The 26362-nt window shown below is 44.0% G+C and overlaps 1 protein-coding gene across 1 annotated transcript in view; it reads left to right on the top strand.

Annotated features, from left to right (window-relative positions):
- The window catches only part of ANO2 (anoctamin 2), a 331163-nt gene that overhangs the window by 68238 nt on the left and 236563 nt on the right, over positions 1-26362 (top strand). Inside the window, exon 4 of the mRNA XM_036252877.1 lies at positions 8859-8957. Coding sequence (XP_036108770.1) covers positions 8859-8957 — 99 coding nt within the window. The remainder of the gene's footprint in view (positions 1-8858; positions 8958-26362) is intronic.

Genomic DNA, 26362 nt, shown 5'->3' with positions numbered 1-26362 from the left:
TTTTATATAGCATATATATATATGCTTTATTGTTTGGAAAATACTTTCATGTATATAATTTTATTTAATTCTGAGATATCATGGAATCATAAATAACTTTTGAATATTTAGTAATTAAATAAATTGAAAATATAAATATATTGTTAAATAAATCATGTTTATTTAATATAAATAACATATTTTAATAAAAAATAATGATATTTTCTTTTTTAAAAAAATTCTCTTCTGAGAATACTTTTCCATTCATCTTAAGATAGAATGTGGGGGGTTGGAGGGGGGGGGAGTGAGAGAAACACTGATGTGAGACACATCTTTACCTCTTGCATGACCCCGACGAGGGCTGGGACCAAATTGCAACCGATGTACGTGCCCTTGACCAGAATCAAACCTGGACTCTGGTCTGCGGGTTGATGCTCTAACCACTGAGCAAAACTGGCCAGGGCAAAAATAATGATTATTTTCAAAACAAAAAAAATTGTGAGAAGTATGACGTTGTTTTACGTTTTTGCAAAATTTTTTTTCTAGTCTATACATCATTTAAGGGATAATTGATGTATAATAAACTGCACATATTTAAATATGTTGAGCTTTGACATATGTATACACTTGTGAAGCCATCATCATAATCAAGATAATGAACAAATCTTCTATCCCCTCAAAATTCCATATGTTCCTGTGTAGAGTCCATTGTTCTTTCCTATAGGTATTAGTATTATTAATTACAATTATTTTAACATGGCCCTGAGTTTCAAGAGCTTTGGTGACTTATCAAAAATGGTGCAGCTGGTAAGTGACAGAGCTGGGCTGAAGACCAAAGACTTAAGCCCTAGTACCCATGGCTTTCCCATGACCTATTCTACACGGTGAAGATTTCTCCCCATTTCTTCTGGGGATTTTTGAAGTAGAATGAAGTCAGGAGAACACTTAATCTCACTCTGTTGCTGACTCCCCATATGGGACTCCTTCCAGGGTGCTGTGCTGCTTCTGGGGGTCATTGCAGCTCAAGGATTAGGTGGGGAGCAAGTTTTCCCAGGTGTGAAAGAGGGTCTGACTCCTAAGTATTCCTAAGTATTCCTATGTTCCCCTCACTACTTAATTGTCACCTGGGTTTTGAGCAAAGGTTTTCTGGGTGGCTCTTGTCTAGAGTGCAGTGATATGCAATGCACAGAGCAGAGACTGTGGTAACAGGTCCCAAACAATCTTTTCTGGCCATCTGCTCATTTTGGTAGCTTCCCCAAAGGAGCCTCCCAGCCAAGAATGCCTTCTTCTTCTAGGGGATTTGGTGATGGCTCTTTGCTTTGAAAAAAATATGACAAAAGTGGCTGAATTTTTATTTACATAGGGTTCAGTGGACATTTGGTCCTGCCCTTCACCTTTGCTGATGATTGGCCCACCCTTACCTTGGCCTGGTGGGGAAAGGGTTGGAGAGGAGAGGCCCTTGCTCTCATCCAGGGCCTCCCAGGAAAGCATTTTTTTTAATCTTTCCTCTTCCTGTTAGGACATTCTTCCCTGTGCTTAATTCCAAGTTAGTATGTCTCTAGGGGATCTAGGCAGAGCCTGTTCTCTGGTCATAGGTTGGAAGTTCCTGAAAGCTGAAGGGAAGTGAAGACTTTGGTCTTAACAATGGCACAGGTAGAGCATGTGTTCCTCACATGGAGCAGTTGTGAGGACCATTTCATTTCCTGCTCTCATTTCAAGAGTCTCAATGCTACACCCCACCCTCCTCCTTAGTCTGTGATTATGGCTGCCCTGACCACAATCTGAGCACTACCTGGTGTAACTCCTCCAGGTGTGTGAACCTCAGCCATGATGATCTGAGAACGTGTGAGTCCCTGGGGCTTTCTCTCATGCTCCCTGAAGGACTATATGCCATTGATCCTTGCTGATCTAAGATGGGCTGGGTGGCTGATATCTTAGAGGATTCTGTCTCTGTTCTGCTCTGCTCCAGTGTCTACATGCTCACCTTCCCACCCTTCCTCTGGCAGCTCCATTCCTGGGTCATGATGTGCTGCAGCTGATGTTCTGGGCTCACAGCAGGGCCTGGGACCAGAGTACACTCAGGCGTCTGGGGTCAGCATTGAGGTGGCTTGGCAGGACTGTGTGGGAAGGAGGCTGTGGAGTATCAGTTTCCAGTGTTTGGCTGGAGCTGCCTCCCATTCATTCTTGTTTCTCTAGAGGGAGAACATGGTCTTATGAAGCCACATGCAATCTTTGGATAACAACAGCAAAACATAAACAATATGGATAATATCACCAGGAGGAGCGTGTGTCCTCTAGTCCCTGCAGAGGGCCTTGAACAGCAGCTGGAGCACTGGAGAGAGGTGGCTGGGGACACAGTTCACCCCCTCTCACTGTCATTCCTCTACTCTTCAGCTACCTAATCTCTCATGAAGGGAGGGGCTTCAGGTTGCCCTTAGATGGATTAGGAGCCCTCAGGGACATGTGATGCCATTCCCTTACAGACATTGAGGAATGGACCCTGGCATCAGGAGACCTGGATTCCATTTGGGGCTCTGTTACTAACTATCTGTATGTATAAGCCCAAGCAACTCAGCTTCTTGAGCTCCAGGTCTTCATCTCTCACTTGAGAAAGATATGCTGGGTGTCCTTGGAGATTTCTTCATCTCCAGAGTACTTTGGCCAAATCAGTTCACTCTTCTGAGATTCACTGTGCCCACAGCTGGTTCTGCTTTGAGCTGTCAGCATGGAGATGTTGAATACATTACAGAAGTCTGATGCTTGGCAAGGAAAGATACCAGAGACTTTTACAGTTGACATCTCTTATCTTCCAGAGTATCCTTGATTCTTGTTAATGCTATAACATTCTTATAAGCTTATAAGGCAGAGAAGTTTCCTGTATACCCAGTTCCAGTTCAGTTCAGAGTGTGTGTGTGTGTGTGTGTGTGTGTGTGTGTGTGTTTGTTTGTTTTAGTACCAAAATGATTTTGTGCTGATTCATGAGGCCCCTTGAGAAGGGAGCAGTGATCTGCAAATGCTGTGAGGACCAGGAGTTAGAAATGGAGAGCCCTTCCTGTAAGGTCTTCATAAACTTGAATAATTAGTTGTCAGCATGAGAAAGGATTCAGTAGTCACACTGAAGGATAACTGAATTAGTCTCTTAAAATGGAACTATTTTAAGGTCTAGCTAGGGAAACAAATGTTAACTACCTACTTATATTAACTGTGATAGTGGTTGGTGCTATGAATGAGGAAGGCAGGAGCTATGCAGGCAAGAGGGGAACCAAAAGGGTTCAGGAAAGGCCTCCTGGAGGAAGTCATGTTTCAGTTGAGACCCAATTAGGAGTTGGCTGGGTCTGGGGTGGGGAGGACTTTGTAGTGAAGGAAATAGAATTTGAGGAGGTTCTGAAGTAGCAGGCTGGCTGGATGAGGAGATGCTAAGGTGGGAAGCTGGTTGGAGCAGTTGGAAATCAGTAAGAAGAGTTGTGTGGTTGGAGTCTGGGGAGGAGGGGAAGAGGTGATAGTGCCTTAGAGAATGTGCATATGATGAGGCCCACTGTTGAGGCAACTTTAGAGAGGAAGAGGGAGGAAGGGAGAGGGTGAGAGACTGGCTGATTAGGCAGGACACAAGTTCAAGGTGGTAACCTTACTTTGCCTCTTTGTGAACTTGGTTTTCTCTTGGTTTACTTAGTGATGAACAGGTCTAGGAAATAAATTGATAACACAACTTTAAATAGTCAGGTTATGATTGAAGAGTATTCATTTCCTTCTTTCTTCACTTTCTTCTTGGGTACCTTCTTCCTGATACCTAGGAATTGGAGAAAGAATTTCTAGGGTTTTATGAAAATTAAGTCACACTGAAAGAAGTTACATAGCGTTTGTGGGTCATTCCAACTGAGCTGGAGAAATTTTCCTGCTCTGTCATATACCTCACATTCTTGCCACTGAAATAATGCCTCCCTCAGATGGACATGCTAGGGTCTTCCTAGAGAAATCTTTGTGCATTGGTTCTCCTTTCTCTGATGACCAGAACCAATTTATATGTTACGACTCATTTTATATGGACTTACATTTTAATTACCTGATGGGATTTTGGAGTCCCTCAAGATGATGCAGGCATTCCTGGGACCTGAAGATCCACAATCCACTGTGGATTCTTGGCTTTGTGCAGGAAAGAATTCAAACACAAGCCAGCACAGAGTTTAAAGTGGAAGAGAGTTTATCAGTGAAGCAGTGACATAGAGAATGGCTACTCCACAGACAGAGCAGCCCCACCCTGGCGGGATTTACTTCTTTTTTTGAGGCTCATTTAATTGAAGGGTAGCACATTCAATAAGGGGAATGGATATTTAGAATTTTCCAGGAAAAATGGAAAAAAAAGTCTCTAAATATGGAGACTCCTTGGAAGAGCCCATTGGCCACATTATATCCTTATATGGGCTTTGTTTTTGATCATGGCGACTGGGGTGTATTGTTTAGTATGCTAATGTATTACAATGAGTGTAGAATGAGACTAGGGGTTACTGCAAGGTGAAATTAGTTGCCATGTTGGATGGAGCTGGTCTTCTACCAGTTGTAAACCATAAATTTGTTGCGGGTTGGTCTCATTATCTCTGTGATAGTCCTTGTAGCCCTTAGAAGTTAGAGCCATTTTGCCATAAGATCCTATCTTATAATCACATTGATTACTTATATATAAAATCTCTTCTAGGGATGGGTTATATGCTCTGATATTTTGTTAAATCTGTGTTGGGTTCATAAAATAATGCTTCCTGTTTTAGTCCTCAAATTCTGATGTTATTTTGAACTTGTGAATTTTTTAGGGTTCATGAGACATTTTCAAAATAGAGGTGGGGGCATGGGTGAAAAAGGTGAAGGGAAATAAAGTCAGTAATATTGTGATAAGTTTGCAGGGTGATAGATAATTACTGGAATTGGTATGGTGATCACATTGTAAGGTATAGAAATGTCAAATCACTGTATTATACACATGAAACTAATATAATATTATATACCAAACTATACTTAAAAAATTGGGAAAACAACCCCCCCCCCCCAAAACAAACAAACAAAATAAAACAAAGTTCAAGGCAGTAAACCAGGATTACTTATCCACAATTTTAATCCAATAGGAACTGTTTTTCTCTAAGTCTTTTCTGTCAATCACAGGAATTCAATGACTACTTACTATGTGCCCAGTCCTGTTCTAGATGTTTGGGGAACACAAAAGAAGTTTCAGATACTGTCACTGCAAGAAATAGTCATTTTAGTTGGTAAAGGCTGACATCTAGTGAATGGTACACATTCCAGGCTATACAACATAGACTTCACATTCTTTATCTCTAATCCTCACAACACTTCTGAAATGTTTCTCATCCTCCTAATCCTAATCAAGAAACAGGCTTATTTGGTTAAGTGACTTGCCCAACATCTCATGGCTATAAAATCCAGGATTCAAATCTTACTCTATTTGAATTTGAAGCCCAGTCTCTTTCTAACCCTCTATTATGCCTCAAAGATTCCAAATATAGGGCAGAATGAAATCTGGGCCTAGAGAAGAAGGACATTTCTTTCTCCTTCTCCTTCTTATTCCCCCTTCCCCTCTCCCGCCCTCCCTTCCTCCTCCTCTTCCTCCTTCTCCCTCAATTTACATTAACCTACAATTTTAGATTCCTGTATTAGTGAAAGGGCTTCTGCATTTTGTGATGGTTCTGCTTAGGGTTTCTTGTTGTTGTTATTTTTCTTCAGGAGACATAGCCAGTTATGCCAGCTAATATTTCACATCATCTCTCATGGTTTTCTTTTTATGAGAAGGTAACAATATTGCATGACATAAAAGGAACATGATGACTAGATGTTAGCATCACAAAATTGCATTCTAACTTTTATTTTCACTTGAAACAAGTTGCATTTGAGGGGGATGGAGAGGAAGTTCTGCTCAGGGGTTTTTATTTTTTTCTTCAGGAGACATAACCAGTCACACCAGCTAATATTTCACATCAGCTCTCCTGTTTTACTTTTTATGAGAAGGTAATAATATTAAATGGCATAAAAGGAACATGACGACTAGATGTTAGCACAACAAAATTGCATTCTAGTTTTTATTTTCACTTGAAACAAGTTCCATTTGAGGAGAATGGAGAAGAAACATACTTTGCTAGAGGCAACTAATGCTTCTACATTGGGAAACAATGTTGCATTAGTATAAGGCTGGGATGCAAATCATAGAGCTTTTAAAATTCACAATGGCTAAGCAAGGTAGAATTTTATATTTCACATACAAATCCAGGAAACAGCCCAGGGCTGCTGTGACAGTCTATGGAGTTAGGACTCTTGATACATTGCTGCTTCTGACCTTGACTTTGACCTCCAGGTCTAAGGTGCTTATGTCATGTTCTAAGCAGTAGATCGGGGTAAGGAAGAAGATGAAGGAGCAAAAGGCATCTACTTGCTGTCTCTGAAGAGGGTGGCCAGAAAGTGGTGTAGACAGCACTTCTGTCTACACCACATGGGCAAAAATTAGTGTTATGGTTACATCTAACTGCAAGGGAGTCTTCATTTTAGATGGCCATAGGCTTATTTTTAAAAATGAAGAAAAGGACGACCAGTGATCTGCCACCAAGACCATGAGATTTGATCCTGGCCCTCCCAACCCTTTCTCAAACTTTGAACACTTGCAACCCCTGGATGGACATTTGGAACACATTTAAGCCACTAATTCTATATAAAATTGAAAAAAGAGGGTTCACCACAAATTAAAAATAAAGACAAAACAAAAATATTAAAATTGATAATAGTTTTGGTTTTATCTTAGTGAGAGGGAGGGTACTGTTTGCCATCTTTCACCACAAACATTGTTTCTTGAGCCATAATGGAGAGCTGGGCTATAGATCAGTTTCACAGAAGGTTTCTTTTCTTACTCTTGTTTTCACTAAGTTAGAAAAGCTTAAATTACAGTTAGAAGTAGCAACAAATGATTGAAAACTATGTATTATAGTTCTGAACATTGCAGCTATAGATGGACATAGAAATCGGGAAGATTTCTTGCCGATTTGTCATAATTATGTCCACTTAGTAGCAGGCAGGCTGAGTATTTCATCTCAGGACTGTGAACATTCTGTGAGCTAAAACACTCACACATGGTCCACACTCAGTCAGTGATTCTTTTCAGATATTTGTAAATTCTGGACTATTCCAGACTTCCATATCATAGTTCAATATCCTTGCAAAATCCTGGTTTCTTCTTTATTCTTCTTCCTTATAAATCATCAGCTTTTATTCCCAAAGTGGGGGAAGGTTCCCAATGTTTGAATTACTGAATATATTGTAGAGCCACCATTCACATCATAGAAGTAGTCTTTCTTTGCATTATGAGCATCATAAAATATCTTTTTATTTTAGTCATCTTTTCAAAGACATCTGCGAGCACCATCAGAGTCAGTGTGCATCAGTGGGGAAAACAGTCATCTTGTCCCTTGTTTCTCTGCCTGGCACACTGGAAAGGCAGGCGGTCTGAGGCTTTGCGTGCATGCCTTATTGTCTTCACTAAACCAAGACCAGAGGGAAAGTTGTTGACCACCAACTGGTCTCCGTGAATGCAGCTGGGAAATGACTTTCAAAAGGAACAACTGCTTTTATGTGAGCAGTGTCACCTTCGCTGCACGTGGAGTTGGTGCCTTCTCACTACTGGTCTCCATTCATCCTGCTTCACAAAATACATATTAACTTAACAAAAGCCTCTTTTCTCTTCTAGCATGGGCTTCCAGGGGCTCAATGGGACAAGAAGCAGCGAGCAGGTCTCTCTGTAGGACAAGCATGCTAGGTCCCCAATTCCCACTCTGCCCCTCAGAGGCTGTATCCTAATGGTTTGTTGGCCAGCCCCCCTGGATCTTCCCACTGTGGTGCAGGTTTTAGGTGATTTCCAACAGTCATTTGATGAAGGAATTTTGCTATCGTTTTGTTCTACTTTCTCTGTGGACATAGTGTTCGTGATCAATTTTGCAGGTAGTTTTTCGATGTGTCACAAATGATAAGACCTTTGCCCATTATTCCAACTCGTTCTGCTCTCTTTCATTCTTTAGTGACAGAATTAATTGAATGAATGTCAGAAAGTATTTTTTTCCCCAGTATGTTCCTGTTCTGAAAAAATTTGAGGTTTTATTTGAAGATGAGTAGGAACTAATAGCTTAATGTCATAACTGGGCCAATTTTTATCACAGACACTGTGACCAGGGCCAAACGGATTGTTGTCATTAAGACCCAATTTTCAAGTACTCATCGCTGCATTTCCTCTCCTTACTTTTCATTTCTGGGTGGAATGAATATACTCACAGAATCACTTGATCTGAGATATACGTTCACATTATTCACACTGGAGCCCTATAATTCACACATGCATTATATTTATGATACTCTTTGGAGTTGTACTATTTACATTATTATTTATACAATTACTGTTCAGTTTGGGTGAGCCACTTTTGTGATTTGGGACTATGACACAGCACGACAGCAGAACAGAAATACATACGTAACAACACACAGTGAGAACATGTGCCTGGAGACAACTTGCAGGCTGTTCACTGAATCTGCCGGAGGTAAACCACACAACTGCTACTGAGGGGAGCACAATGGATTTAACTTTTCTTTTCCCCTGAAGCCACCAAACAAACCCAGGGACTACACTTTGGGAACACCACCCTATATGTTTTGATGAGAACTTTTCTGAAGCAGAATGGGTAGATGGGGTATGGGTAGGAGGAGACTGACCCCTGGTGAAGTTTAAAGAGAACAAAAACCTGAAACTGAAGAAATACCAGGTTGGGGCTTCTAGTTTGGGGAGCCAGAAATTGAAGCTATGTCCATTTAAGTGTTTTCCTTTCTTCTTCCTTTGTACCTTACAGAGTAAGAGCCAAGGATCCATCTTTGTCCGAATACATGCCCCGTGGCAGGTGCTGGCCAGAGAGGCAGAATTCTTGAAGATCAAAGTTCCCACCAAGAAAGTATGAACATGTTTCTTCTGGGTTTGGGGGCCTCCTGAGGGCTGGATGGTTGTGAATCATTTGGAAACAGGGACAGGTGGGACATGGGTTTTGTGGAGGTGAGATCACACTCACCTCCCCAGGGACCCTAAGTACGGGGCAATGAAATGGGTGGGACAGAAAAGAGAGTTGGGGTAGGGAGAGGGGCTGGGTTTGGAAATCCTGTCCCCTCAGAGCTCCACCTGGGGTGTGCTGCACGAGAAACCAGACGTTGCCCTGATCCAGCTCTCGATCTCTCCATCACACCTGCTTCCTCCCTCTTCTGGGAGTCCCAACACAGCCAGGCATGTTTTCAGAGTGACTGTGGCAGTGAGGAGACAGTAAGCCACGCTGACTGGGTCAGCAGATGTAGGGAGAATAGCACCAAACTCGCTGTCAATATTCTGGTTGTGACTCTGCCACTAAGTATTGTATGTGCTGGGTTTCACTAGTCTCGTCTGTAAAATAGAAGATTCCTCATCAGAAGAGTTGATCCGAATTATTTGGTAATATTTTCAAAATGTTCATTCCAGTGTCCCACCTTGGGATTTGGATTTTGTTGGTTGGTATGGAATGAAATCTGGCATCAGTATTATGAAAAAAATTACCGGGGTGTGTGATCCATATCTGGGTTGAGAACCACAAAGTTTACTTGATTTTTGAGGTCTTTTTCAGCCGATATAGACTATGTATAATTAAAAAACCTTCCCAGTGAAATTCTAGGTAAGTCTTCTTGTAAAAAAAAATCCAGCAAACACCAACAAAAAGAAAGAAAACATGGCCACAGATTCACCATTCTGTTTTATTAGGAATTTTAGGAGAAATGAGTGGGTATTGGCTTTGAACATTTGAGAGGGCTCTGAAAGGGTCCTGGGGCAGCTGATAATATAGTTCAACCGTGACTGATCTATGGGTGATCTCTTTCTTTAATCTGTCTCTGTCTCTCTCTGTTTCATTGTCTCTGTATCTGTTTCACACACCCACCCACAGTGTCATTTCACAAGTAATGACCAAGCTTTGCAGAGATCATCTTCATTGTTCTAACTACCATAATCCCCCCCCTCCCACCATCAACAGAGCTCCATATTTGTTGTCTTCTGTACCACTATTATCAACTGCCTTCATCACCATCTCCACTATCACTAGCTTCCCTATAGTCAGCAACACCATCTGATTGGCATCGCCTGCTATTCTTACAACCATCTTCACTACCCACAGGTCTATGATCCCCATCAAAAACCACTCATCAAGTAGCATCATGTGGGATGCCATTATGAATGCCCTACTCAAGAAAGATAAAGTCTGAGGGTTCTGTTTTCGCAGGTTTTAGATGGATAACACCTCTGTAGCAGGTGGAGATGTGACTATTAAACAAGGAAGGAACATAGACATGAATGAGTGTTAGCTACAAACTTCTTCCAATAAAAGGCCAATGTTTTGGGGTCACATGCCTGAATGTCTTGGTTTCATATGGACCACACCGTGATCTTTCCCCCTTGATTGTACTGCTGCATTCTCTGTCTCCTCGTTTTAAACCTTTCACTCCTGTTACCGCAGTCCTCCAATGCAGTGTGTCTTCTTTGTTCTGGATCTCTGCTCCTCTTCCTCTGGTGCTCTCCGGGTCTGCTGGCAACATGACCCAAGCCTCGGCCTTGCATAGGGAATCTGCTTCCCTCCAGTGGTGTCCTAACTTGGCCAACCCTTTGTCTTACTTTCCTTATAATATATATAGATCTATCTGTCTGTCTGTCTATCTATCTATCTATCTATCTATCTATCTATCTATCTATCATCAATCATCATCTATTATCTAATTTCTTCTCCTTTCTTTGGATTATCTGAATATCTAATGTTCTGTTAATCTCATTGTATTTGTATCTTGCTTCCTATGTTTTTATCTGTGCTGGCTGGTCCACGGAAAGAAGGTGAGCAAAATCTCTAATGCCCCTGCTACTGCTTCCACTCCCTAGGACAATCCTTTGTAGCAGGAAACCTAGAGACACAGAAGAAGTGTGCATCCTTCTTCTACTCTCCCCTCCTGGTCTCTCTCTCGTCTCGGCGCTCCTTCCATCTTTCCTGCACTCCCATGCTTCTCCTTTCCTTCTTCCCTCTCCCTTGTGCCTTTTCCTCCTGATGCCTTTGTCTAGCCACTCCCGAATACCCTGCCGTACCTCTCATCTCTCCACCACTTTCTTCTTTTCCTCATTCCCTCGCTCCCTCTGGCCTCTGCTTGTGCTTTCAGAAGCTCAGTACCTTGGAGAACGTATCTTCCGTCAGCATGTATATACCCCCAACATTTATCCTATTGGAACTTCCCATCCAAAGCTTAGGTGGTTCCTAAGCAGGACGTATAACACAGTCATCTCTGGACTTCCCTCCATTTTTTACTGTTGCATTTATTTGTTATAATTCAAATATGTTTGATATATAACTTGTGTAAATGTGAGGTGTACAACATGTTAATTTGATACATTTATCTATTATAATGTGATTACCATGGTAGTGATAATTAGCACCTCTATCACATTACATAATTATTCTTTCATTGTGTGGTTGGAATAATGAAGTTCTAGTCTCTTAGCAAGTTTGACGATTATAATATTGTTATCTATATTCACTCTGCTGGGCATTAGATCTCTAGGGCTTATTAACTACTAGTTGCAAATTTTACCCTTGGACACCATCTGTCCTATTTCCTTCCCTCCATTCCCTGGTAACCAACATTTTACTCTCTCATTTTACAAAGTTTAGATTTGTAGATACCACATATAAGTGATTTCATACAGTACTTTTCTTATCTCACTTAGTATAATGTGCTCAAGATTCATCCATGCCTTGGAAGTGGCAGGATGTTCTTCTTTCTCATAGCTGAATAATATTCCATCATGAATATACACCACATCTTCTTTATCCATTCATGCATTGCTGAGCACTTTGTTTTCCTTCTGTCCCTCCTCCCTTTTTATTTTGGAGGCATAGCGTAGTAGATACTACACTAAACAAGTCCTCAGAAGACCAGACTTTGGGTCTCGGTTCTGCACTTATTTGCGGTGTGACTCGGGGACGTCACATCATCTTTCAGAGCCTCAGTGTCCTCATTTGTGATATGGGGAATACCTGCCCTGTTTTACTTAGAGGGTTGTTGTAAGAATCCAACTCTTTCTTACTGCTGTGGAAATACAGTCTATTATTGTGTCAGTGTTCGGAAGTCTTTTTATGTATATTCTCAATTCCTAGTCCCCAGTTAACTTCCCTCCTGACCCAACAGGCAGCCAACACTAAGGAAACTCCCCCAGTAGGAGAGCCTCTGGGGAGATCCTGAAGGATGCAGAAATAATCCATGCTTTCAGAGAGCTTACAGCCAAAGGCACAACATGAAGAACGCACATGCCCAGACATCAAAACACTAGTTAAGTGTTGTGTCAAATAGCAACTCCTCAGCACAGGAGAGATTCAGCATGTAAATATGGCGGGCCAGGGAGTCAGGAGAACAGAGCCATGTGGTGGCTCCCACAAGGCTCCAGGTATAACAGAAAGACATTTCCCCCAACATTTCTGGGCCCCAGACTTGGCACAGGTGTATTGTTCTGGTGTCCTTCTGCGGGCCCGGTCACATGACCCTGGTCTTCTTTGTACTCATTGAATGCAGTCTCAGTGACCTCACGGGGGTCATAACCAAGACACTGGAACATAACTTGGTATGCTGGGTAGGATGCATATGTTTTCAAAAGTTAATTTGTGACCTGATGTCAGGGGTAGTGGTTAAATCTAGTTCCTGAGGTGAGCAAGGAGCTTGGAGGGAAGGATGAGACAAGGAAGTCTGTGGAGGGTCGGTGTTGGGTCCTGCAGCACTTTTCTCTATTTTAAATGGGTCTGGGAAGGGACGGCAATGAGAATAGGCTCCATTTGCAGAGAGCCACATCCTGGCGGCAGCTGGAACGCGGAGGAAGACTGAGGCATGGTGTGGGGTCATTTGCACATCCCCCAGGCCGGCGGAAGTTTGGGTCATAGCTCAGCAGGCTCTGGAGAGACCAGGAAGATGGGGAGGAAATCACAAAATCAAGATCGCAAACCTGGACAAATCCATAGTAATGCTTCCAGGGACTCGGAGTCCTGACCACAGATATTAATTGGGAGGGGGAACCTTGGAAGGAAGCATTTGTTTTCCAAAAACAACAACAGAAGAGCCAGCATTTTGTGAGGGACACGCATCCATGCACAGGAAGAGGGTGGGAAGGCCTGGCCTTTGGCCCCGAGCAGCCTGGGAAGGTTTGAAATGGTTGCTTTCTCATCTGTGCATTACCAAGGTGGCCTTTCTAGATTGTGGTCAGCATCTATGTTCATTTCACATTCACTTGCATATATATGAATGAATCCCTGCCCCCCCGCCCCCAACCACCTTCTCATCTCTACATTCACTTATTATCCAAGTGCCGCCTGTAGCAGAGACAGGGCCAGGAATGGACAAGGGGGAGACAACCAAGTCCATTCCTATCAATGAAATCGTGTTAATCCAGCCACTGAATTGAGAAGGAGAAACATGCCTCAGATGGGTGAAAATCACTTTTGTCCAACTTGGCTAAGCTTTTGTAGTTATTATTAATAGAGTGAGTAATATCACAGGGGTCATGCATACTGTTCCCCAGAGCCTGTAAGGACTTTAGCTTTTGAGTCCTTCCCATGCAAGCAGATGCTGTTAACTGCAAGCAAGTCATACATTTTTGGAAAGGAGGCTCAGAGCTCCCCTCACCTCCAAACCAGGAGTAATAAATGTCACTGAAGGCTATTGGGAGGAGCAGTGACAATACAGTTAGGATGCCTAGCATATGCAACACAAGGCAAGTGCCATTACTGCGGCGGTTGGTATTGTTGTTCATATGTGATATGTGTCAACAGCACAGTTAGCACCAGATGGGGGCTGCCCCTTCCTGCTATGTCCCTTCACAGCCAGTATCTGTAGTGTAGGTGGGGAAACAGGCCCAGTCCCTTAAATCTGCCAAGGCCTCCAGAAGCCCAGACACGGAATCAGTGGAGGGGCGGGAACAGATGGCCTTTGGACTTTATGCTGAGGGATTTCTGTTTCCTACAGCATGGGTCCTTGGGGTGTCTGTAAACATAATGGCTCCATGTGCAAGGTCTGTGATGCAGTCACCGGGAAAGCCAGTCAGCCCCACAGCACAAGAGGGACATCTTGGAGGCACCGGTTTCAAAGGACAGACAGCAGGTGTGACAAGTGGAGACCTTGAGTTCTACCCCTGGCTCTGCCCCCATGAGTCTGGGGTTATTTGATTCAGATCTTAGCTTATTTCCCAGACAAGATTTGAGATGGATTACAACCAAAAACATAAATACAAATAGATCCTTTAAAAGAATGATACATAAAAAATAATTATGTCATTGAGGGTGAAGTAAAGAAGTATAGGGAAATAAGGATAATTGAAATAGAAAATAAGGGTGATTAATGCAAGTAAAACAAATTTCATTTTGAGGTCCCTGGGAGCCAAGGCAGAAAGGACCGTGGTTCACATAACCCATAGAAATGAGTATCTGTTTTGTCAGAGGAGGTGAGCTTTTTCCTGTTGTTAAAGCATGATTGTTAGATAAAAGACACGAGTAATATAATGGACATATTTTCAGTAATGAGTTCACGTACAGTGCTGGAATGTATAACCATTTCTTTTTTTTTTATCCTCACCCGAGGCCATTTTTGCGTTGATCTTCAGGTAGAGCAGGAGGAAGAGAGAGAGAGAAACATCAATGTGAGAGAGACACATCTACTGGTTGCCACCCACACAACCTCAACCGGGGCCGGGGACAAATTGCAACCGAAGTACGTGAGCTTAACGGGAACCAAACCCAGGACTCTCTGGTCCATGGACCGACACTCTAACCACTGAGCCAAACTGGCCAGGGCTGTATAACCATTTCTTAATTGATTCTGGATAAAAACGGAGGATGTAACGTCGAACCACAGTTTAGGGAGGGTTGTACTACAAAACAGTGTAGGTAAATTTCTGATGAGCTAACTTGATTTAAACATAAAGGTTAGGGCAGAAGTACCAATCATACTTTAATCCTCTCCATGGAATTCATGTTTTAAAATATTTTAATTTACTAAATTGTATTTATTAAGGAATAATTCATCCTCCCCTTTTCATGAACTGAAAACACATATAATTGCTACTAAGAATTTCCTGATCAGAGGGAGAAAATTGGTATTACCTTCCTTAACTGATGTAATTTCAGTTAAAAAGCAGACATTTGACAATTTAGTTATCCGGAATGGCCCTGTAAGAAAGAAACATTAATCCCATTAAGCTTTGTCAATTACTGGAAGTCATTCTCAGGTGCCTATTACTGCCTCTCTAGAGATTCTGATTTGGTAACTGTGGCTGTTGAAAAAGTTCCACAGGAAGAGCCTCCCCCCGGCTCACGGTGTCCACCCTGCTTCAGGGACTTGGCCCAGCCAGGATCACAACACTGCTCGTTTCTATCCAGATTTTACATGCTGTGTACAGTGTTATTAAACCGAGTGGGAAGACCAGCTCTGCAATGCGGCCAGCTGGACATGTTAAATACAATGCTAGTGTGCTTTGATAATGAAGACTAGCAAAGCAGTGCGGTCATTTTTACATACTGTATGTTCGTCAGGGTTCTCTAGAGAAACAGAACCAAAGGATTTGCATGCATGTGTATTATATATCTTTATTATAAAGAACTGGCCTAAGTGATTTTGGAGGCTAAGAAGTCCCAAGGTTTGCAACCATCGATCTGGAGACCTAGGAGAGCCAATGGTGTAAGCTCCAATCCAAATGCTGGCGGGCTCAAGACCCAAGAAGAACCAATGTTCCAGTTTGAGCCCAAGGGCAGGGAAAGATCGATGTCTCAGTTCAGCCGGCAGGCAGGAGGAGCTCCCTCTTACTCCTGGGAGGGTCAGCCTTTTTGTTCTGTTTAGGCCATCAACTGACTGGATGAGTCCACCACATTAGGGAGGGCAATGTGCTTCACTCAGTCTACCCATTCAAATGTTCAGTCTATCCAAAACACCCCCACAGACACACCCAGAATATCTGGGCACCCCATGTTCCAGTCAAGTTGACACAAAATGAACCATTGCAAGGCTTGTTTTTTAAGACCTGTAATCCTCTTTGTAATGGGTTAAATAGTGGCATCTGAAAAGAGATGTCCAAGCGCCAGCCCTGGGACTTGTGAATGTGATCTTATTTTGAAAGAGGGTCTTTGCAGATACAATTAGCTAAAAATCTCAAGATGAGGTCATCCTGGACTTAAGGTGTACCCAAATACAATGGGTCCACCCCAAGAGAAGTGTAGAAAGAGATCTAGGACACACAGATACACAAGGGAGAATTCCATGTGAAGGTGGGGCAGAGATTAGAGTGATGCAGCCACAAGCCAAGGAATGCCTGGGACCATCAGAAGCTGGAAGAGGCAAAGAAGCTTTTTCCCTTAAAGCCGTAGAAGGGAGCACAGCCCTGCCCACACCTCTATTTCAGGCTTGTGGCTTTCACAACTGTGACAGAACGTTTCTGATGTTTTAAGCCCTGCCCAATTTGTGGTAATTTGTCGTGGCAGCCCTAGGAAATGAATACACTTTTCCTTTGGGCAGAAAGCAAGAAATAGACAACTCAAGACCAGGTCTCTGGTAGGCTTGTTGGCTTGCTCTGTATCCCAAGAATCTGCTTTTCATCTTCCAACGTTGCTTGAAGTAGGCTTGTTCACGTCTTGAGGCTGGGTTTTGGGGTTGTCTAAAGGGGTTTTTGTTCAAGCGTCCTCCTGTGTGACCTCGGCTTGTCTACATCTACTTCGCATTCTGTTCCTGCTTTGATGAGTTTGGAGAGTCTTGGGTGAGGCTCACCTTAGCATGAATGGTGGAAGGACACCTGGTGTGGCTAAGAGAAGCTCTTTATTTCAACAATTATTTTCCCATTTATGCTTCTGTTTCCAAAAATAATCATTGGTTTGATTAAGGTAAGGCTTTTGCTTTAGTGCAGTGTATCTGTAAAATAAGAATGTTCGCATGTTTTAAAACTTGCCCACATTTTATACTTTAAGGTGAAAGGTTCTTAAAACCACTCTCAACAGTGTAAATCAAAACAAAATATCTTAAAATAAGCAAAAACTAGTAACCAAAGATATAAGTTGATAGATAATTAAATTAATTGTTTTAAATAGAGCTGATGCGTCCGATGTGCTCTGCTCTTTGATAAGCATTATTTTATTTTTATTCCTCACCACGACAGTATGAGGCAGGTACTAGCCTTAGCTCATTTTATAGATGAGGAAACTAAGGCTCAGAGAGATTAATAAATTTACTCAAGGTCACACAGCGTGAAAGAGTTAGATGCAGGACTTAAAGTCATTTCTGTCTGGCTCCCAAGTCATGCTACCCTTTAACTTTTCCTAAGAATCCATACTTAGGGCTTGAGGTAGCATAGTCTAGAATAGCATTTCTCAAAGTATATATGGTACAAAAATCTTCACAATTCCATCATCTAACACACTCTACAAACTCTAATTATTACAACTTCTCTGACCAGTGAAAAGTTCTGAAAAGCCTTGGAGTAAAGAAGATGGTTCATTTTGTTCAACCTGTTTGCTGCTGAACACTGATGTTACTAACAGGTATATTAACAGGTGTCCTGGGTATATTAACAGGTGTCCTGGGAACTAGTGGGCTGCAGAACATACCTGGGGAAACTTCATCCCAGATTAAGTAATTCTGGACTAGGAGAGGTCACACACAACTTTTTATATTTTCAATGCCACAACTAGATTATTAAGTTACTTAACAGTCCTGGATTATAGCTTCCTCATCTATAAAGTAAGGGGGTTAGAACCTAAATGCTCTGTAATAGCTTTAAAATGCCATGATCCACATGTAAACCAAATGATAATTCGTGAATTGGTTACTTCCTTCCCTGTCACTGATATTAGAGGAGGGAACTGGGAACAGATGATCTTTAAGGTCATTCATTCTGATTGTGTTCAACTATCTTCAAAGCTGTGTTTTAAATGAGATGGCACACTTCACCTGTGGGTGCCTGTTTCTCAACTGGGGCTGCCTGTGAACCATGAGCCTGGTACATCACTGGGTTTTCTCTGAGTTCTAGTACATGCACTGAACTGCTCTTCTCCAAACGATGCGTTACTGTGGAGCCTACATGGATCTCCCTGACTTCGACTCTTGTCAAAAGGAGAGTACTTGACTCTTTCTTCCAGGGGCTGGATCTTTTCAGATGCTTTAAATACTTGCCTCTGGTCCCAGAATGACTTCTCCATCCTCCCTAGATAAACAATAAACAATCAAGAAACTCAACCATTGTGCCCCAGCCCGAATCTCACTTCCCTCATAGACTCGCCTTTGTTCATGTGCTGAACTGATGTCACCTTGACCGACAGTCAGTATTTTTCTCACCTGTTAGTTTTTTGGTTTTTTTTTTAATCCTCACCCGAGGACATTTTTTTCTTTTTCATTTCCTGTTCAGGTAGAGTGGGAGGGAGAGAGAGGAAGAGAGAGAGAGAAACATCGACGTGAAAGGGACACATGGAGTGGCTGCCACCTGCATGACCAACCAATGCCGGGGACAAACTGCAACCAAGGTATGTGCCTTTAGCGGGAACCGAACCCAGGTCTCTCTGGACCGCAGGCTGACGCTCCAACCGCTGAGCCAAATCAGCCAGGGCTCTCCTGTTAGTTTTTATGTAACTGCTCTGAGGGCTTTACTCTTGTGTCTCCAAATGTACCATAATCCCCCAAGAGCAGAAACTATAGTTTATGTTACCTATATATTCCCTGTAAACTCTAGTATGGTCTTCCATAAATAATAGCTGCTCAATAAATACTAGAGTGATCAACCCATTGATGCCAAATAATTCTTGTTCCCCCAGCCCTCGAATCTTCTTGTGGCTGTAGTCCTCGGCCTAATAGCAGGGGTTTCAGCTCCACGCAAAATTCAGGAGCGGGAGAGACACTCTTTTTCCTCCTCACCCTGACCAACTCCTTCTTTTATTGGGTGGTGATTCAGGACTATTTGGATAGTTCAGTGAATTCTCCCTGGTGACCAGAAAGTGAGAAGCAGGAAAATTCCATGAGCTTTATTAAGGATGGAGAACTTGTGATCCTGGGTCCGGGACAGAGGGTCACTGTGTACTCAGCCTTCGAAATGCCTTTCAGGACAGATTCCTTTTATTGTTACCACCAATACTTTTTAAATGAACCAGAATCGTTGCTGTTTGCATAAGGTTGGCTGTGGGTGGGGCCTTTCCCCATTGTCATTGCCTGTTCCCAAACATTTGTTTTTCATAGAGGCACGCCGGAGAGGATACGGTTCACATTTGATATCTTTATGGGCTCTTTGGTGCATGCTCTTTGATTGCTATTTAAATCGCTGGAAAGAGTGCAGAATACTTTGAATTTTTATTCTTTTGTTTTGTTTTGTTTTCTTAATCCTTCTCATCTTCAAAAATCAGAAAAAAAGCAACTGGTGCCGCCTAAGTGCTGCGGTTTGAGTAGGGAACCTGGGACGGCGCGCGACCACGATCTAGACGCGCACGCAGGCCTGGCAAGACCACAGGGGAGCGGAACGTAGGAAAATGCAATGACATTTTCATTAACAGTGAAGCTGGAAACAGTGAAGCTGAAAAATGTAATGGAAGTAAATTTGAACTTTTTAAATTAAGTTATTTTTAGACTCGTGGTGAAAAAAATATTGAAATAGAAGCAGTCTTTTTTTTTTTAAGCCTCACTCACATCTCTCTGAACTGGGGTAGCACAGGCCAGGCTGGGGCTGGCTGGGACCCAGATACTGGACCCAGTGCTGGTGGGACTGAGAGCAAAGGGCAGTGGATAGTCTGACCATTGAATGTATCATCCAAAGTGGGGCCCTTTGGGAGTGAAAGAGCTGTTGATAGCTATGCCGGGGCACAGTGGTAAACCCCCTGTCCTGAGTCCCTGGGACATAAGTCGCTCTCCATGGTTGCTGGCTTGGCAATGCTGCCCTGTGGGTGTGTGGGAATCGCTAGCAGAAGTGAGAGACAGAGAAGCAGCCAGGGGCAGGCAGCTTCTGGCACTTGGGACTCCTGGGCAGAGTTCTTCTTACCCAGTTAGAACTGGTATCAGTGAGGTGCTGGGTCATGTGGCTCTTGATACAAGATTGTTATGTTTTCAGGAATTTTGAAAGCTGATTGTTACACCAGTGATAGCTTGAAATTGTGCGCGGGGGGCATGCAGCAACTCCCCTATCTACGGTCCTGCTTTCCATGGTTTCAGTTATCCATGGTCAACCAGAGTCTGAAAACGCTAAATGAAAAATTCCAGAAATAAACAATTCATAAGTTTTAAATTGCACACTGTTCTGGGTAGCGTGATGAAATCTCATGCCATCCTGATCTATCCCGCCTGGGACACTAGCCATCCCTTTGTCCTGTGTCTCCACACTGAATACGCTCCCTGCCCATCAGTCACTTAGCCTTCTTGGTTATCAGAACAAGATATTTGTGTGTGTGTGTCAGAGAGAGAGAGCGAGAGAGTGAGCACATTCACTTAACTTTTATTATGGTAGCTTGTTAAAATCGTTTTATTTTATTATTAGTTATTGTTGTTAATCTCTTACTGTGCCTAACTTATAAATTAAACTTGACCATAGGCATGTATAAGAAAAAACATAGGGTTTGATACTACCCGTGGTTTCAGACATCCGCTGAGGGTCTTGAAACGTGGATAAGAGAGTGGGGGCTACTACATTTCCACCATGGAAATCAGCACATGTTACAAATTAGCAACCCTCCCCCCCAGAGCGGTTGGTAAGTGTTCCCCAGGACTTCACCGTTGAGAGTGCTGAGAAGGGCCAGTGGGTGCAAAGGCCAGGTGGGACCATTGGCAAGGTCTGTCCCGGGCCCAGGGCAAGGTCCAACCCGCGGGTGTGCTGTCTGCCACCACCATTAAAGGGCTGCTAGTCAGAGAGGGGCCAGGAGCGACAGTGTGTGTGCCAGGGACTCTCACACAGAATTGATTTCCCACACTCCCCCCTCGCACACTCTGTTCCAGCCACACTGGCCTCCTTGTTGTTCCCACAGAATGCCAAGCATGTGTCCATCCCAGGGCCTGTTTCCTCTTCCTTCCCCCGAAGGCCTTCTCACCGCAGAACTCACCCCTTGCTTCGCTTCGCCGAGGCCTCAGCTCCAGGGCCCCTCCTCAGACAGGCCTCCCGACCACCCTGTGTGCGGCGGCCTCGCTGCCCCTCTCCATCCTGTTCTCTTGCTTTTCCTCAGCTTCCTGGCACTGAGTCACATCTCTGTGTCTCTGTTGTTGTCTGTGTCCCCACTACGGCGGCAGCTCCATGAGGGCAAGGGTTTTGTTTGCTGCACTGGCAGCACCAGGAGCAGGCCTTCCATAGAGCAAGCTCTCAATCTGTGTTTGTGAATGAATGAAAGCATGGGCCGCACGTGGCAGCCCTGGTCCACTGAGGGTGGCTAGCTGGAGAGTGATGCTCAGAAGGGCCCTGAGGCTCCATCCGAGGGTGTTAGGGAGGCTTGCTGTGACCCTTACGGCTGCTGCCAGGTGGGGAGTGGCAGTGTAGTGACACATGTCCCACAGTAGTCACCCCTGACCTAGGTCCTCTTTAGTCCCTTCAGTTACCATAAACATGTGGGAAGAGTGTAACTGTGCCTGGAATGGGGCTTGGTTGTGTATAAGGATTCATAGCCCTTTGGGAGTTCACATTTTCCATCCATCCATCCATCCATCCATCCATCCATCCATCCATCCAATGAATATCTACTGAGTATCATGATGTATGAGATACTCTGCTGAGGGCTGTTGATTCGGTGGCTACAGCTGGCCCTGGCTCCATGAGGCTTCGGTGTGTTGAGGATTCAGAAGTTAGATAGCTGGTTATGAGCTGGGAGACACCCACAGAAGAAAAAGAAGGGGGTGAGCAGAGAGCCCGTCAGAGGAAACTAATTTAGATGGGGTGAAGGAAGATGCCATTTAAGCTGAGACCTGAGGGCTGGGTAGGAGTTTGCCAGGTGAGAAGGGCAGCTGAGAACCTTCCCCGAAGAGGGAAGGACCTGTCCTGCAGCCCCAAAGTAAGAAAACCCTGCCTGAGGGGGACTGAGAGGAGGCCAGTGTGCGTGCAGCACGGAGACTGGGCAGAGGGGCGGAGGCTGCGGGGGAGGCAGGAGGCACAGCTTGTGGGGCCTAGTGAGCCATGTAAATAGTTTGGATTTTATCCCACATTTTAAAAGTCAGCAAACATTCATTTATGTCTAGAAGGCATACTAAACAGAATTAAAAACCATAAATGAATACAGAGTTAGACATCAGAGAATGTGCATTTGGTAAATATATTACTGTCTACATTCAGCATTGCTTTCGACAGGAAATTGACCTGTAGGCACAGGTAGGGGTGAACACACCGACCCGCTGCAGTTCTTCGTGTGCACAGAATCTGCCTTTGGGCTCCGGAATGCCGCTGGTCTTCACAGCTCTCGGTGCTATTTGCATTTTGATTGTTGAATGGTTTAAGATTTACTCGCAAGGGTCAGTGTGCTTATACATGGAAGTCCTCAGGTCCAGTTCTGTGTGCTTGCGTGTGTGTGTGTGTGCACACACGTGTCTCTCCTTCTGCACTCTCAGGCACCCACAAGGACAACAGTGTTCGGATTCTGCTGCATCTTTAGCTTCTCTTTTTTATAACTTCTATAGTCCACAGGCTTCAGTCCCCAGCCAGCAGGTGCCTTGTGGTGCCACCTTCCACACTATTGACTTCTCTGTGCCTTTTGACATTAAAGGCGAGTAAGTGAGTGTGATAATAATCTCCAGCCTCTCAGATTGAGCGAGATGCTGTGAATGATAACAATTGACCCTCAGCTATCCAGTGAGGAGTAGAGGAAATCACAGATAAATTCAAAGAGACAGGTCATGTGAATTGATGTCTGTTGAGCTGTGGGGTATAAGCAGCATGCACGTGTACCGCTGGGTTCACTCTGTCTTTCTGCGTGGCCTGTGTTCTTCCTGATGACTCCCCTACCGGTTGCAGAGAGAGATCCTCTTAGGTCACTGTAGATAAGTGATTCATGGGTAATCAAGATTATATTGTTTATATCTCTTGTTGTTACATAATCTGTTCTTGATCTTTGGGATCATTAGATCTCCAAATGTTTGTGTGACACCGGGCATGTTAGTAAAACGTTCTGTGCCTCTATTTCTTTGTCTGTAAAATGGGGACAGTAACATGCATGAGTCCATGGTAGACATCACTGTAGCCTTGGCTCCTTGCATCCCAGGAAGGAACATGATTCCAATGTAGAAAGAAAACAAATCAGGCCTCAGACCACACTGCTGAAGGGGAGACAGAACGAGACAAGGGGAAGACAAGGGGAAAAAGAAGTTAGAAGAGAAGAAATTTCAGTAAACCTCTTAGACTGTGACAATGAGGCCAAAGCGAACTTTTATGAGAACCACATTTGAGCCCTGGAATAAAAAATAAGAGCAACATACTTTAAAAATTATTTATGATTTTAAGCACATGAAAGGCGTATCGTGTACCCAGGGAGGGCATAATGGGGAACAGCTGGCTAACATGTGTCTTGCCATTTCTGAGGATGTTCATAATTCTCTGATGTCCAAGAATAACAGTAATAACGATGCTGCTGCTGATTGTATTAATAATAATAAAGGGGATTGGGTCTCTTGCTTGGATCCTGCTGCATACAGGAGAAGATTCTGGCCTGTCGGGTTTGGTGGGGACCAAAAGGGAGTTTCAGCCTGCTGCTTTAATGGAACTCTTTTAAGGTTCAGAAGTTTAAGGAAAGAGCCTGGATGGGGGAGTCAGAAAACCTAGGTTCCAGGCCTGATTTCACCATGAACTCTGGCAATTCCCTGTGCCCCCGGGTCTCAGTTTTGCCCTCTGTAAAATAGCGATGCTAATCCTACTAGACAGGCACACCTTGCAGAGTGCTTGTGGTCCCCGATGAAATGGTGCCTGTGGAAGGGCTGGCTGCATGGCAGAGCGTTCTGCTGTGGAAGGTGTCATCATCGTCTTTGTATTTCTCCAGCAACGGGTGCAGTCTACCACCAAACTCAACACCCGGCATCTAGGAAAAGGCTAGAACTGTTTGCTGTGAACGAATGTGTCTTTTTCATTAACTGTCTCAAGCTGTAGAATGTTAGACTTGAACAATACATTAAAAGCCATTGAATCTAGTCCTGTCTGCTATGGTTTGTTGGGTGGGTCTGGAACAGGGCTCAGTCTTAGGTTAATTACCTCCCCTACTGAGTGTGGACCTGAGCACTCTACCCAATGCCCTGACAATAATGAGATTTTCCATTCTGGAGGGTGGTAACAGGTGCTGTTCCCAATCCTTTCAGTCTTGGGTAGTTTTCTTATGCCCATGCTGCCAAATGCTGAGGGTGGGGTGGGGTGGGGGAGCCTTCTGCAGGTCTCTTGAGTTCTTTGTGAAGCTCTCTCTCAGGCACTCTGTCCTATGACCTCTAGTTGTCTTGGTTTCCCAAACTTATAGCTTGTCCCTGCAGCTCAGGGAGTTTGCTGGTCTCCACCTGTTTCCCCTTCCTGCACTGTGGCCCGGAACCTGTCTCAAGGCAGTGAGCTGGAGCACTCAGCTTGTTTGTTTCCCTGATGTCCAGTAATTGGAAAACTGTTGTTGTATTCTGTTCAGGCTGCTATAACAACATGTCACAAAACCTGGTGGCTTAGAAACAACATAAGTTTTTTCTTCTTCTCACAGTTCTAGAGGCTGGAAGTCTGAGACCAGGGTGCGAACATGGTTGGGTGGGGGCCCTCTGCCTTGTTCATAGCTGATGCCACCTCAGTGTGTTGTCAAATGGTGGAAGGGGCTAGGGAGTTCTGTGGGCTCTCTTTCATAAGGGCACTGATTCCTTTCCTAAGGGCTCCACCCTCATGGCCTACTTACCTCTTAAAATCTCAGATCCTAATGCCATCAGTATGGGGTTTAGAACTTCCAAGATATTTTGAGGGGACACAAATGATTAAACCACAGAAACCATTATTCCATGTTCTCTCTCTGAACGTTTTGGTTGCTTCAGGTATGGTTAACTTGGTCCCTGTTCCTCCATCACAGTGGGGATCGTGGGAAGTAGAAGTTCCCTAGTTTTCTTTAGAAATGAAGAACCCGAGAGGGAAAATAACTTTCCCAAAGTCACACAGCTAGTTTATATCAGCAAGGACCAGGGCCCAGGTCGTTCACAAAGTAGACATTATTGTGTTCTTGCTGTGTGCCAGGCACACAGATTGTGGACCTTGCTCTCTCTAGCTGTCCACAGTTTGCTGGGGAGACATAAGGTGAACAAGACTAAGAGAAGAGCATGGCAAATTTTATGACACAGCTATTTGTTCATAGGGTACTAAGGAAGCATGGCAGGAAGTGAGGGGCCAAGGAAGGTTTCCTGGAAAAGTTGATACTTGAGGCTGGTGGAGAAGGAGGAGTAATCCAGGTGGAAAAGGAGGGAAGCCTAATGTCCACAATAATTGTGCCACGGGGCCACCCACCCATGTTTTATAGTGGGTATGTGTCTGGCTCCAATCCCTCAAAGTCTCTGAAGTTTGGGAAATCGCTTTCCAACATAAGACAGCCTGGGCATGTTTTTGTAGGGTTTTGGTCAGGGGTGTGGAGTGGACGTTACCTTGGTTTCTGGTGGGACACTGGCCTTCTGCACCTTCTACGTTTGTTTTTTTTTTTTTTTTTGTTTTGTTTTGTTTTGTTTTTTTTTTTTAATCCTCACCCGAGGACATTTCTCCATTTTTTGTACAGATAGAGTGGGAGGGAGAGAGAGGTAGAGAGAGAAACATCGATGTGAAAGGGACACATCGAGTGGCTGCCACCCGCACAACCAACCAGGGCCGGGGACAAACTGCAACCGAAGTACGTGCCCTTAGCGGGAACCGAACCCGGGTCTCTCCGGACCGCAGGCCGACGCTCTAACCGCTGAGCCAAACCGGCCAGGGCTGCACCTTCTACGTTTTTCCTGAAGGCGGACAATATTACTTTCAGTGATTTGGAGCACCTCTCCTCATCAAGAAACAGTAGAAATTCGTGCTGGTCCCATTCCTGATCCCTCTAAAGACATGTGACAGGCGCCCATACCCTTCAGCCGCTCTCTCTACGTGAGCGCTTCCAGATACACTGCCCAGATGAGGGTCAAGAACTAGTTAGAGGTTCTTAGCTACCCTTCTGCCAGAACAAGGCCCTGGGATGAGGGCTGGGTCATCAATCTACACCAACTGAACATAGGCAGTCCTGCTCTCTGCCGGGGCTGAGTTCCTGGTGCCTTTCCACAGAGAGGTTTTGGGCTTTTGACTTTTTTTTTTCTTTCAGCCTGGTTTATT

The sequence above is a fragment of the Molossus molossus genome, unplaced genomic scaffold (genome assembly GCF_014108415.1).
Source record: "Molossus molossus isolate mMolMol1 unplaced genomic scaffold, mMolMol1.p scaffold_m16_p_10, whole genome shotgun sequence".
Taxonomy (NCBI): Eukaryota; Metazoa; Chordata; class Mammalia; order Chiroptera; family Molossidae; genus Molossus; species Molossus molossus.
Note: the sequence above shows the minus strand (reverse complement) of the source record. Positions and strands in the feature narration are given on the sequence as shown.